The sequence below is a fragment of the Vombatus ursinus genome, unplaced genomic scaffold (genome assembly GCF_900497805.2).
Source record: "Vombatus ursinus unplaced genomic scaffold, bare-nosed wombat genome assembly UNPS02000582.1, whole genome shotgun sequence".
In the NCBI taxonomy this organism is placed as follows: Eukaryota; Metazoa; Chordata; class Mammalia; order Diprotodontia; family Vombatidae; genus Vombatus; species Vombatus ursinus.
The window spans coordinates 8,671,418-8,685,393 of record NW_020940360.1 but is presented as its reverse complement, the minus strand read 5'-3'; the positions used below and the strand labels follow the sequence as shown (position 1 = coordinate 8,685,393).

Below are 13,976 nucleotides of genomic sequence, written 5' to 3'. Positions count from 1 at the left end.
AAGGGGCCAGCTTGGTGGTATAATACAGCACCAGGTCTGGAGTTAGGAAGACTTATTTTTCTGAGTTTAAATCTGGCCTCAGATATTAGCTGTGAGACCCTGGACAAGTCACTTAATCCTATTTACCTCAGTTTCCTCATCTGTAAAATGAGCTGGAGAAAGAAATGGCAAACCACTTTAATGTCTTTGCCAAGAAAACACCAAAATGGGGTCATGAGGAGTGGGATTACAACTGAAATGGCTCGACAATAACAGTGACCTTTAGTCTATCTTTCAGTGTCTCTAGACTGTGGAGCTTGAATTGTATATCTTTTTTTTTTTTTTTAATTTTTTTTTCTTTCAGCCAAAGATAAGATTTATTAGAATATCCATCACATTGGGCAAACTCTTAAGGAGTCTGAACATTAGTAAACTATTGTCTAGATGATAAGAATCTAAGCCTTAAACTGTATATCTTGAGTTACCTGGTATAGATTGAGCATTATATTATAGCTGCTTTCTCTCTCTCTCTCTTTTTTTTTCTTTTGGTCACTCTTTTACCTGCCTTTGTAAAATTGAGGAAAACATGAAATTCTGTTAGAGGGTGGGAAATATATTTATGTTAGACGTGACATTCTGAAGTACAGAGAGAAAGAAAGGGATTAAACCTAACTGGTTTGCTGCATCTTCTTTGGGGGGGAGGGGCACAGGTTGAGGGAAGTAATTCGTCTCATCCTTCTACTTCTCTCTGTTACCCTCCCTCCCACTGGTGTTTTACTGATCAAGGAAAGGAACCTTGCTGAATAATAGACAGTAGTAAACTGGTTACATTGCATGATAATAGATCTAGTGGCCTGGCGTTGGTGGGCAGGGTAGAGAGGTAGTGGTTGCTAAATCCACTTTTATACAATGAATTGGGCTGTTCTAGGCAAATTTTGTACCTAATTTATTAGTTTTACAAGACAATATACGTGACAATTATATGTCTTCGTGTAATCCATATAACTTGCGAATTGCTTTATGTATATTCTATAGGTATGTAAAAATTTCATAGCTATTTTGAGATAAGCTTGAGGCCAGAGTCACATTTGTAACTTTACATAGTTCCATGTGCATAGGGTGTTTATTGCTTTATTTGCATATTTTAATTGATGAGACTATTATATAGGTAGAAAATCTAGTGAATTGTACAGCATTTGTGATAAAGATTTAGTGTTAGATAAATGGTCTAAAGATGAGTAACTCTTAATGTAAAAAATTTATTTGTTTCCAGTATAATAATCATGAAATTCGCTCTGGAAAACACATTGGCGTCTGCATCTCAGTTGCAAATAATAGACTTTTTGTTGGGTCTATTCCCAAGAGTAAAACAAAGGAGCAGATTCTTGAAGAATTTAGCAAAGTAACAGGTAAGTTGAACATGGAGTGAGCCTGTTGTATTATTGGAAGTTGGTTTTTTGAGTGAGGATAAATTTTATGTTTTTAGGCATTTAAGTGATTTTTGTAAAAAATACTACACTTCATTGTGTTCAATTCTGTTTCCTATTAACAGTGTTATTTTAAATGAGTCCAACTGTACAACAAGAAGAGAACCTCAAGGATTGTGGGGTCATCAAAAACTAATTCCTTTAAATAAAAATTACTAGATGACAGTCTGTCTTAGAATTTTTGTCGTATCAGACTACCTTAAATCTGATTTTTATATTTTGCATTATCTTTGGAGAAACACAGTTTCAAAGAAACAGCTGTCAAGTCAGTCTAGTTGAAATAACTATTTAATAAGTTGAAATACATGGCAAATTCTATTATAGCAAACTCCCAATTAAAGTCCTAAATTTACTTTGAAATAAGCCTATCTTTGGCTTGGGCTAGGAAAATAATTTTGTTTTTAATATTATAATTGTGGTATTTCCATTTGGATTTGTCTTGTATTGCCATTGTCTTAAGACGGTTGGGTAAATAAACAGTAATTCTAATTGAACTCAACAACATGCCTAATAGAAACACCATTGCATTTCAGTTTATTTTTCTTTATGTTTTATGCTTTGGGGAGAATTCTTAATTTGTTCAGATAAATTCACTAGAAACATGCCCCAGGATTCCTGTTCATTTTTGAAAATCTTAATATAGGACTGGACTAAATCAAGTTATCAAAATTTTTTTTGTTTCGATATTTAATTACATCCTAGGTAAAAAACTTTTAGGTTTTTTTTTTCCCATTTCATTTGTTCAGTTTGTTAAACAGGGTGGTTGTTTAATTTCAGAGGGCCTTACAGATGTCATTTTGTACCACCAACCGGATGATAAGAAAAAGAACAGAGGTTTTTGTTTCCTTGAGTATGAAGATCACAAAACTGCTGCTCAGGCCAGGCGTAGGTTAATGAGTGGCAAAGTGAAAGTCTGGGGAAATGTGGGTACAGTCGAATGGGCTGACCCTATAGAAGATCCAGATCCTGAAGTCATGGCAAAGGTAATGATTGAGAAAATATTGACTATGTTCAGTAATGTTTTAAAGTACAATAAAATCTAATTTCTATTTTATTCAGATGGGAAGCCTGTCTTATGAAAAGAAACGATGTAATGATTTGAACAAATTCTAATAGGATGTGGCGCACCTTTGGCAGCTAGATGGTGCATTGGATAGAACACTGTACCCTGGGATAGGGAAGAGCTGAGTATTCCACCTTAGACACTTAACTTGTTCTTTGTGACTGTAGTCAAGTCACCCTCTATCTCAGTTTCCTCATCTGTAAAAAGTGCCTAATAATAGCACCTACTTTCCAGGGTTGTTGTGAGGATAAGATGAGATATTTGTAAACCATTCTTGCAAACCTTAGGTGCTTTTAAGACTCTCTGTTATTATTTTATACATTCACATTTATGAAGGGATAAAAAAAGAAAATTGGCATCTTTTCTTGATAAAATTCTTTGTGTAAAAGACTGTTTTGTTTTTTGTTTTCAGGGGGTTGGCCTGTCAGAGCCAGGGGAAGATTTTTTTAACTGAAAGTTACTGACTACACTTTACGTTTTTGACAAGTCAACTCAACACAAGTATATAGTATACACAAATTATTAAATAATTAATTGTAGACCTCAAAATTTCTTTGTAGAAATTTGTTTCTTTACAGGGAAACTGAGGAATTCTTTTTTTATTTTAAAGAATCGTTTTCCTAAATCTGGGCTTCTGTATTATAGGAAGTGATTACTAAGAAAAAGTTACACTGTGAGCACCTACTGGTAATGGGACCACAAATATAATAATACATGGAAGATTTGAAGCTTTAGGAATTTTTGATATACATTTAGCCCATATGGTAGAGGATCTTGCAGTGGGAAATTGTGCTAGCAGCAAGAGCTGCTGAATCTTGGCATGTGTGTGATGATGGCACCAAACTCAATTGTTTGTTAGACTAAAGTCCCATGCCTAAAAATAGTGAGTGCTTGTTCTGGCCCCAGCTGAGCTGTGGCAGTTGAACAAGATTTAGCTATTATTAGTTATACTGCTTCAGAAATCAGTTGAGACTTGCTATAAGAGCAAATACCTCTCAGGAGTCAACATAAATGCTAGTAGTACAATTTTCAGTTTGGTCACCTGAGAAATTTCCTTTATTAAGAGTATGGTGGACTTAGGTATGGTCTTCCTTTGATGTCAGTTCTGATGAATCGGGCATGTTGCTAGGAATTTGATAGCCCTGTTTTGGGGTGGGGTTATGAATCTTAAAAATATTTTCTACTTATAATATAAAAATATGTTGGTTATCAGAGAACTAGAGGTGGTAGAGAATTCAGAAATTATCTAGTACAATCCCTTCATTTTACAAATGAGAAAACCGGCCCAGGGAAGTTGTGAATTTTGCCCAAGTTCACAGGCATAGTAAGTTTCACAGACTGGATCTGTACCTACCTTCTCTGACTGTGCTTTTCTTATTTATACCCTTGCTGCTTCCTGGTCTTAGTTTTCTTCATTGTGTTGGTAGTCAGTTAAAGAAGTTTTACATTCGGAGATATTTTAATTGTTTCAATACTAAATGGCTTATTCAACTAAGCAGAATTTTTCCATGGAAAACTTCTCATATGTTGTAAATGGTTTCCATTAATCACCATGCTCATACTTTTAGCCTTAACTTTGATGATGAAATCAATTTTGAAGTCAACATTTCATGACTTCATTTTGACATCTCCATTGAAGATATTAAAAAGTTTTAATGATGTACTTTACAGCAGTATCATTTCCCAATGATACCTTTTCCCCCAAATAAGAATACCTTATTTTAACAGTGTAGTAAAAGCAACTGAACATGTCTGACAGTGTATGTACCTCATTCTGCACCTATAGTCCATCACCTCTTTAAGTGAGGGAGGGAAGGTGATATGCTGACAATGTCAGAATGTTGCAGGCATGATCAGCCAGTGCAGTGCATTGGTCAAATTCAGGATGTCTTTCATTGGTGTTTTCCTTTGAAATTATCGTGTGTAAATTGTGATTCTCTTTTTCATCTGCTTGTACAAGTCATCTTAAGTTTCTTTGTACACAAAGGGGCTGGGAAACTTTAGAAAACTATTGAGTTTAATTTTCCTGGCAATCACTAACAGTTAAACTACCAATCACTAAAGCAATATGAACCATAAGTGTTACGACCCAATAATATTCCATTGAGTTAACATAAAACAATTGCTCAGCTATTCAGTGGTCACTCATTTTCTACCACAAAAATGCTTTTCTATAAGTATTTTGTAGTTCTTTTACTATTTTGGAATATATACTTAGTGTTATCACTGGACCAAAGGGTTTATAGTTTAATGAGTTTTATATTATTATGCTATACCAAAAAGATCCTAGTATTGAGGTCAGAAAGAAAGAGGTCATGATTTCCTAGGAAGCTTTTATATATTAACCTGCACCCCCTGTTTTATTTGTCATCAGAGTTGGAGTGTTATTTTATTATTTAGAATATACCTTCATTCTCATAGGGAATATGTGATAGCAACATTTTATGCTTTAAAAATTTTGGAAATACAGAACTTTGAAAATGTGTGGTTTTTTGTTTTTTTCTAATTTCAGGTGAAAGTGCTATTTGTACGTAACCTCGCCAATACCGTAACAGAAGAGATTTTAGAAAAAGCATTTAGTCAGTTTGGGAAACTGGAACGAGTGAAGAAACTAAAGGATTATGCATTCATTCACTTTGATGAGAGAGATGGTGCTGTAAAGGTAATAAACAACTGAGAATCGATAGTGAATAATTAAAGGACATTTAAAATTATGAATTACATAACCAAAAATTAGGAGCTGGAAGAGAATTTAGAGATCGTTGATGAAACTAAAAAACTAGAGAGGTGAAGTAACTTGGCCATTAATATTAGACTAGAACTGGGCCTAGATGGCCACTTACTTGATTCTCGATCCAGTAAAATGAATTAAAAAAAAAATTCTTTGATGGCTTTATGAAAAACAGGTTTACTGACCCCCAAGTTAAGATTTCTTGTTTTAGACTCTCTGTAAAGGGACACCAATATCTCTAAAGTTCTGTAATAAATCATGTTGTGTTGAAAATTACTTACCGCTGATCCCAGTGCCTGATATTTTTAGGCAATGGAAGAAATGAATGGCAAAGATTTAGAAGGAGAAAATATTGAAATTGTTTTTGCTAAGCCACCAGATCAAAAAAGGAAAGAACGCAAAGCTCAGAGGCAAGCAGCTAAAAATCAAATGTAAGTATGAACATATATGAATTTTGTTGGGCATGATTGCAAAGTTTTCAGTAAATTTTATTGTCCTAACATTTGCATTTTTTGATTGTATGATGTACTCGTTAAAAATTTGTCTTTCTGATGAAGCTTATATTATATGAACATAGTTGCATGCCCAATAAACATTTTAAGAGTTAGTGGGAATTAGTCGTGTCTGTCTTTCAAATGAAGACAAACTTTTAATTATAATCACTTTGCAACTTGAATTTATCTAAAATATAAAATTCGGTTTCCAGATGTTTGTCTCACGTGTTACTCACCACTTACCATATTTCAGTAGTATAAGCATCATTTTAACAGTTACAGGGCAAAAGCTTTGAGTGTTACGGAGATCCAGGGCCACGAGAAATCTTTCCTGAAAAATTGCTTGCTGCTAGGCCATAGTTGTAATTAAGTATCTTTATATATGTCAGCCTAGGCTGGTTTTTTTGTTTTTATTTTTTTGGTTTTTTTTGACTAGGCAGCGGGGTTAAGTGACATGCCCAGCATCACACAGCTAGTAAGTGTTATGTGTCTGAGGTCAGATTTGAACTCAGGTCATCATGAATCCAGGGCCAGTGCTCTATCCACTGCACCACCTAGCTGCCCCCCTGCTTTTTTTTGTTCTCAAGTAATCAGTAATCATTTATTAAGCATCTGTTATTTGCCAGGCACTGTGAGAAGTGCTTGGGATACAAATAGTCAAATCCCTTCCCTCGAGAAGCTTACAATCTTTAGTTATACTAAAGAGAATTTTTTTCTTCTTGAGGATAGATTTTCATTCTTTGTATTTATATCTTCATTGATTAGCACATCATGGTTGTTTATTAATATAGCACATCATGGTTGTTTATTAATAAAGTGAAAATTTTTATAAATGAGTAATAACTGACATTTATAGTGCTTTAATATTTGCAAAGCACTTTTTCTCATTTGATCTCAGAAAAGCTTTCATGCAAGTAAAAAACTTTTTATAGGTGACTAAACTGAAGCTTGAAGAGGTTAAATGACTTACTGATGTTTGATAAAACAATTGTCAAGAGTAAGCATTTGAATTCATTTCCCTCTGGCTTCAAATCTAGCACATTTTTTGCAACACCATAGTCAGTCTATGAAATTAAAGTCATAACTGTTTGTTTCAACTATTAAGTATAGCATGTATGCAAGTCCTCAGTAAGCATAATGCTTTTATCCAATTATGCCTCTGCAGTTCTGCAAATATTTAATGTTTGTTGTCATTTATAGTATATATGGTGCTATAATAGCTCAGATTTTAGGATAAGACTTTTTTTTGCAATATTTAGAAATGTTTACAATGGGAATAACAATTACATTAAGTAGGGAGAGTAATACATGTCCTTTTTGTACTGTATACGTTAGTACTATTGTTTATGTTCAAAAATAAACTTAAGCAATTGTCCAACTTAACATATGTAATGTCTGAGGACAAGGACTTTGTGTTTAGGTGTTTGTATCTTTTTTTACTTTTTTCCAAGCTCAAGTATCTTGGGTATACCAGAAGGTTCTTGATATTTGTAGCCAATTAAATTGGGTATATTATTAGGTTAAAAAAAATCATACAAATTAGGAATTAAGACCTAAAAAGTTTAGACTTGCTAAAAAATAAGTAAGAATTTTAATTTAAAAAATGATTGGTACTAGACTTGGGTGTACCTACTCTTGTCAAGTATTCATTCCCATTTGTGCATAAAACCCCCTAAAGAAATTTTAAGGGAAATCTTTTTTTTTTTTTTTTTTTTTTTGTGAGGGCAATTGAGGTTAAGTGACCTGCCCAGAGTCACACAGGCTAGTGAGTGTTATGTCTGAGGCCAGACCTAAACTCAGGTCCTCCTGACTCCAGGGCCAGTGCTCTATCCACTTCACCACCTAGCTGCACTGAATTTCTTTTTTAAATGGATAATTAGCCTCTTAATTTCATTTACTTGATTTTTGTTTGAGGTGAGATACATCTGTATTTCAATTTGCTCAGCACAAATCTGGTGGGAGGTTGGGTCATGATAAGAAATTAAAAATGATTAGATTGTCTACCCAGTAACATAGCTTCTTCGCTTCTTTTTTCTTGTATGGGAATGATTGCAGAGACTTGAATATATCACAGTTCTTGTAATTGTCTTTTCATTTTTTTATATATATTCAGGAAGTTTTTAACAAGAATTATTTAGGATTTTATAACCAATTTATCATATCGCTAACATGTATGGAGTAGACTTGGTTGGCCAAAGTTATGACAGTGTTAGTAATTTTTGAGTCTCCCATCCAGATTAATGGATGAGACACTCATTTTCTATCCCATAATCCCTTTAAAATTTCTATTAATGAATACTGAAAAATCTCATGACCTGACAAGTAACAGAAAACCAAATACTTGGCATCTGTGGAAGATTGGAGAAAGGTGTGGGGAAATAACAGGAAGGGTATAGTTCATAATTCAAATCAGTAGCTCAGTAGCTGAAAGGTGGTCATTTAAATCATTCTAATTAAAGTGTTCAAGTTGGAGAAGCACTTAAGAGAAATATTCATTAATGTAAGTCAAATGTTAAGGAAAATGGAGTTTGACTCATTGTATAATCCTGAGCATTAGTAGTTGTGATTTTGTATTATGAAAGCAAGTTAGGATATTTGTATTATGAAAATGGCTGTAATGGATTTATAATCTAGATTAAGTTAGAAAGCAAGACAATGAAAAATGGAAATGTGAAGAATATTGTGTTCTTTTTACGTTAAAGTTTTTGAGGTGACTGATGTCCCATAATGTACCAGTGGGCTTTAAAAGCAGACCTGGGTTCTAAACCTGACTCTGTTTAGCAAGTCAACCTTGAACCTTAGTTTTGTAATCTGTAAAATTAGAATATTTGTAGTAATCATTTTGATATCAGTAATTTTGCTTATGTTAAAAATATAGACCTGCATAAGACAATGCCTTTTTTTTTTTAAATTGCCGCCTTGTTCTTTGTCCTGACATGATCTGAACTCCTTAACTCTGGTTGAGAAAGGACAGTTCCTTGGCTGATATTTCTGGTGTTGCTTACCCTCTTTTCACTCTATATGGTCCCTTTGTCTACTTGGATCCATGATAAACTTACAAGGGATCCTAAGTTATTGGTGGCTGGTGAGAAGGTGTAAAAGAATGGCAATTATCTTGCAATGATAGCTATGAAATGTTGAATTAAAATTGCCTCAAAATAAAGAAACTGCTTTGCTGTCAGTCTTTTCTGTCCTGTACAGTCTGCCAGCTTTCATCACTTTCATATTACTCCTTTCCTAGAAACTTTGAATGGATCAATTTCATATTACTTAGGCTGGAATTCAATGCTCTCCACAATCAGATCCTTACTTGTATTTTCAGTCTTTATTTCCTACAACTTGAATAGCTTCTTTTCCAGCCAAACAAATCCTCTCAAGGTTCTTGAACACTCTTTTCCAGCCTTTGCTTGAGACATATTCCTGCTGCTTATAATGCCTTCCTTTCTACCTATTTAAATCTAAGCCATTGTTACTCCCTCTAACACCTTCTAGCAGCCCTCTGTAGCCCAGCAAGATTTCACTTTCATCTAGACTCAAATTACTTACTATACCACACTGCCATTTTGTTGAACTCTTCATATAGGGAAGTAGCCTGCTATAGTAGAAATTCAAAACTATGCCATGTAGCTATGTGACCTTGGGCAAGTCACTTAACCCCATTGCGTACCAAAAAAAAAGAAAAGAAAAGAAAAAAAAAACTATGCCATGGCAAGATGAGTTCAAGGAACTTAAACATCTAGGAAAGGAACTTGGTGTGTGGTGAGAGAGATGATAGCTATCAGTATTTAAAGGACTATGAAAAAGGGATTAGACTTGATTTTTTTAGGCACCAGAGGGCAAAACTCTGAGAAGAGTGAGTAGAGGTTCGTCTAGTTTAAACTTGATATATGGAAAACTTAACAATTAAAGTAGTTAGACATATTATAGAGGGGATTTTTATTAAGTTTATGAGTTGGGCCAGATGGCCTTTCAGGTTCTGAGATTTTTTGATTCTGTTCAGAAGTGGAATTGCTACTTGGTAATGAGTTTCGTATTATTGGAAATCTTTAAGCATAGCAGAGATGCTCCCTTGTATATTCTTGCTTAGGTATGGGTTAGATAAAGTTACCTCTTAAAGTTTCTTCCACCTCTGGGATATTCAAACTGTTATGTAACTCATATTAATTACTCTCCTAATCGTATACATCTGAATATAGTTCTTTGAAAAAGAAACAAAATAAAGATTAGTCACTAATCTTTAGTGTATGTGAACTGGGATCAAGGAGGCAGTACTGGCAGCTTTACCTTAATTGGGGTGTGGAAATGGGGAAGATAGGGAAGTAACTTTTTTTTAAAGGCCCATTTAATATGTAAGGCTATTGTAATTCCACAAGCAGGCAAAATTATTTTGTTGTAGTGAAATTTTTAGTGAAATTTTAAGATTGTGCTGGGCTGGAAGGTAATAAATTAGCCACTTGGGGTGGGACGACCCAAATGAAATCCTGCAGGAAAAAATGAATGTCAAATAATTAAAAACAATCTCTACCCCCATTTTCTAGGGAAAAAAAAATCAAAAGCACCCCCCCATCCCAAATTTTAAAAAAATCCATAGCATTTCACTGCACTATGCTTCTGGGTCTTTGAGTTGTTCTAGTGGGTGACTTAGGAACTTAATTGTGATATATTTGAGTTGAGGGAAGGGGAAGTAAATGTAATTACTGATTGACTACAGAAGTCAGAGCTGTGGGCATAAGTTATTTTCACAGTTCACCTTTGCTTTTTTCTTGCTTGTAGTTCAGGCAGCACACTATATATTAATTGTTGTCAAGTTAACAGATTATCTGGGGCCTGATAGAGCACTTACTGCATAAGATACAAAACCACTCTTTAATGGGTTTTGCTGTATTGGGATAATGCATTTCCCATTTGTTTTTTTAAACTTCTTTATCCTAAACTAATTTTAGTTTCTTTTTTATATCATGGTTATAGAATACAATAGATTTTGGTTGTTCTGTTGCTAGTAAGAAAAGGCAACAATAATATATTACTAGGAAGACTGGAGAAGTAGCATTTGGTAGATTTTTGATGTTGTAATCCTTTTGCTTCTCCATAATTAGCCCTGAAAACAATTGATTTAAGGGTGTAAAGTTCATGAAGCTGATTGCTAAGCAAGTAATTGGGAAGGCAGTTTCTAGCAGTGTTATAAATTTCTGTGTATCTTTACTTGTGAAAGGGGAATCAGGAAAGAATGAAATTCTTTTGCGTATGATGATTGTTGTATTTACACCCTCCAGCAGATAATTCACTAAAAGTTAGTCACTGATTTCCAGTGACTCATAGAACTTTGAGAGCTAGGAGAAACCATATATATTTAGTGTAATCACCTTTTGCAATGGGGAAACACAGTGAGTCTCAAAAAAGGTTTTGAGTGTGGTGAGTGGCATACCATCAGACAAAGCCTAAGAAGTGAGGGAATTCCTTAGAGTTTAAGGAATGCTGCCTTTAAATAGCATGAAATTTAGGTGCTAGGCTAGGAAGCTTGTAGGGCAAATTCACACCAAAGCAGTATTTATCTTAGTATATTTGGTGCTATTAAGTATTAGATAATGAGGCAGTGTAGTGTGGTGAAGTGAAAGTCAATCTCTTGGAGTCAGGAAGAAATGAGTAGGAATCCTTCATGTGACTTACTGATTTGTGATCCTGGACTGGTCACTTATCCTCTCATTACCCCAGGCAAATTTCTAGGTTTTAAGTTGCTGAACTAAATCTGCATAGGTAGACCTTTTGAATAAATCAAAGGCCAGAAAAGAAAGATTAAAAGGAAAAGGAGAGATTTTAAGTGACATGCCCATGGTCTCACAGATGCAGTGAGTATAGCATAACTAGAGTTCCAAACCAGGTGGTCTGCTTTTTTTCCACTGTACCAGAGAATCTGTTAAATTTCCACTAGTCCTGTTTAAATATTTTTATAAGTGAGATAAAAACCTGTCCTCATTTTTCATTGTGGTACAATCTAGCCTCATTTCCTCATTTATTTGGCACTGAATTAGGAGGGTTTTGTTAAATCAATCACACAGCAGAGTCTGGTGGTTTTAGTTCTAAGAGGTAGCATAGACTTAACAAATGACCTAATTTTAATAAATGGGCCATGTTTGCCACACAGAACTTGTGGGAAAATCATTTCACTATGAGCTACAAAATAGGGGAAGTACCTACAAAGTTGATTACTGGGTTGTTAGGAGGATCAGATTAGATGACTGAGCTTTTATACATTTTAACTGTTGATACTACTACAAAGATTATGGGACCCATTTCTCTTATTGCCTGGAAAACAAGCAAACAAAGCTTCAGTGACTCTCCGTATTTTGCCTTGTATATGCCTACCATGAATTATGCGTATCTTGAAGTAAAGAATTTGTGGTGGTGGCATACGCTCCTAACATTTGGTACATATCCACTTGTATATATTGTTTGTAGCACAACATTAAGTTTCTTTTCACTTACCTTAGAGGTATGTATAGGGACCTTCCCTCTTTCAAGCCTAATGAGAATAGTGTTAGGATTGTGCCATGTATGTTATTTGAAAAGTATCTGATTTTTCCTCTCAATTTTATTAAGGATATACAAAAAAGAATTTATTAGGTGTTTATGTGCCAAACACTGTGCTGAGCACTGGGATATAAATAGAAAAGTGAGGCATTTTAATTTGAAGAAACAACACAGAGGGTTCATCTGTAGTATGGATAGATCTGAAAGGCCCAAGATGTCAAGACCTGACTTATCACAAGGCTTGTAATTGGGTAACTCATTGTTCATCCAAAATGCTTCTTACGTTGTGGAATGGTAGCTTGACATAGAGGTATGAGCACCAAGGTAAAATTCTGCGTCAGATACTTAACTTTGTGTGACCTTGGGCAAGTCAGCTAAACTCCTTTCTACCTGTTTCAACTGTAAAATGAGGATGATGATAATAGCTGCCTAGATGATTAGTAGATGATGACATGATTAACAAACAGCCAACCTGATTTTTCTGTTTTTGTTTAATTAAAAATAGTCAACAGAATTTTATGTAGGGTTTTAAATCAGTCATTCAACAAGCATTTATTGGCACCTCCTATGTGCCAAGCACTGTTCTAGGCACTGGTCTTTACAAAAGTAAAATAGTCCCTGTTTAGACCTGTACAGCTAGATACAAAATAGGTGATTTGGGGGTACTTCACAAGAAAGTGTTCTTTGAGTTTTGAAGGGAACTAGTGATTCTGAGAGTCTGAGGTAAGGAAGACATGCATTCCAAGAATGGGAAACAGCCAGTGAAAGGTACATAGACTCAAGATGGAGCACCTTCTATGGGGATCAGTAAAAAAAGCCAGTTTGACTGAAATGGTGCATGAAGGTTAGAAATGTTTAATAAGATTAGAAAGCTATATTAGTTGGAGCCTGGGCATGAAGAACTTTAAATGCCAAATAGGAGTTGACATTTGATCCTGCAGGTATGGAAAATGGTTGAGAAAGGGGAGAGACTCTATGTGAGTAGATGGATTGGGAGACTTACTCCAGTAGTGTAGGGGAGAGGTCATCAGGGCCTGAACTAGGGCTTAAATGGCTCTGTGGGTAGAGGAGGGGAGGAGAAGGGTTAGGAAAAAGCATTAATTAAGCACTCATTTGTGTGCCAAGCACTGTTTAGTGCTTTTAAATATTTCATTTGCTCCTCAAGAACAACCCTGTGAGGTAGGTGCCATCCCCATTTTATAGTTAAGGAAACTGAGACAAGTTAAATGACTTGCCCAGGGTCACAACAGCTAGTAAGTGTCTGAGGCTTGAACTCAAGTCTTTCTGACTCTGAGCCCAGTGTACCATCCACTGCACCTCCTAGCTGCCTTTAAAGAAAAAGAGATGATTAGGAAATATATTATGGAGGTAGGAATGATAAGATCTTTTGGTAAATGATTGAACATGTAGAGTGAATGAAAGTGAGAAGTTGATGACACTTAGGTTTTGAACTTGGGTCACAGGAAATATGATAGTGCTCTCACAGTAGAAATAAGGAAGTTTGGAAAAGGGATAGATGTGAAGAGACAATACTTTTTGAAATGCCCAGAAGTTAGTTGATGATGCTCATTTTGCAGCTCTGAAGAATCCCAGACTGGTTATATTTATTTAATACTTATTTCACGTGACAGATCTTTATGGAGGTAATTAATCCTGTGGAAGTTGGATGAGATCAATTGAGAGTGAAGAGAAGG

The 13,976-nt window shown here is 34.9% G+C and overlaps 1 protein-coding gene across 7 annotated transcripts in view; it reads left to right on the top strand.

Moving 5' to 3' along the window:
• Nucleotides 1–13,976, top strand: part of SYNCRIP (synaptotagmin binding cytoplasmic RNA interacting protein) — a 36,241-nt gene that overhangs the window by 13,753 nt on the left and 8,512 nt on the right. For all 7 annotated transcript variants that reach the window (XM_027854914.1, XM_027854909.1, XM_027854905.1 and 4 more), the window contains exons 7-10: nucleotides 1,253–1,388; nucleotides 2,244–2,449; nucleotides 5,042–5,191; nucleotides 5,570–5,691. In XM_027854914.1, the coding sequence (XP_027710715.1) occupies nucleotides 1,253–1,388; nucleotides 2,244–2,449; nucleotides 5,042–5,191; nucleotides 5,570–5,691 (614 nt within the window). The remainder of the gene's footprint in view (nucleotides 1–1,252; nucleotides 1,389–2,243; nucleotides 2,450–5,041; nucleotides 5,192–5,569; nucleotides 5,692–13,976) is intronic.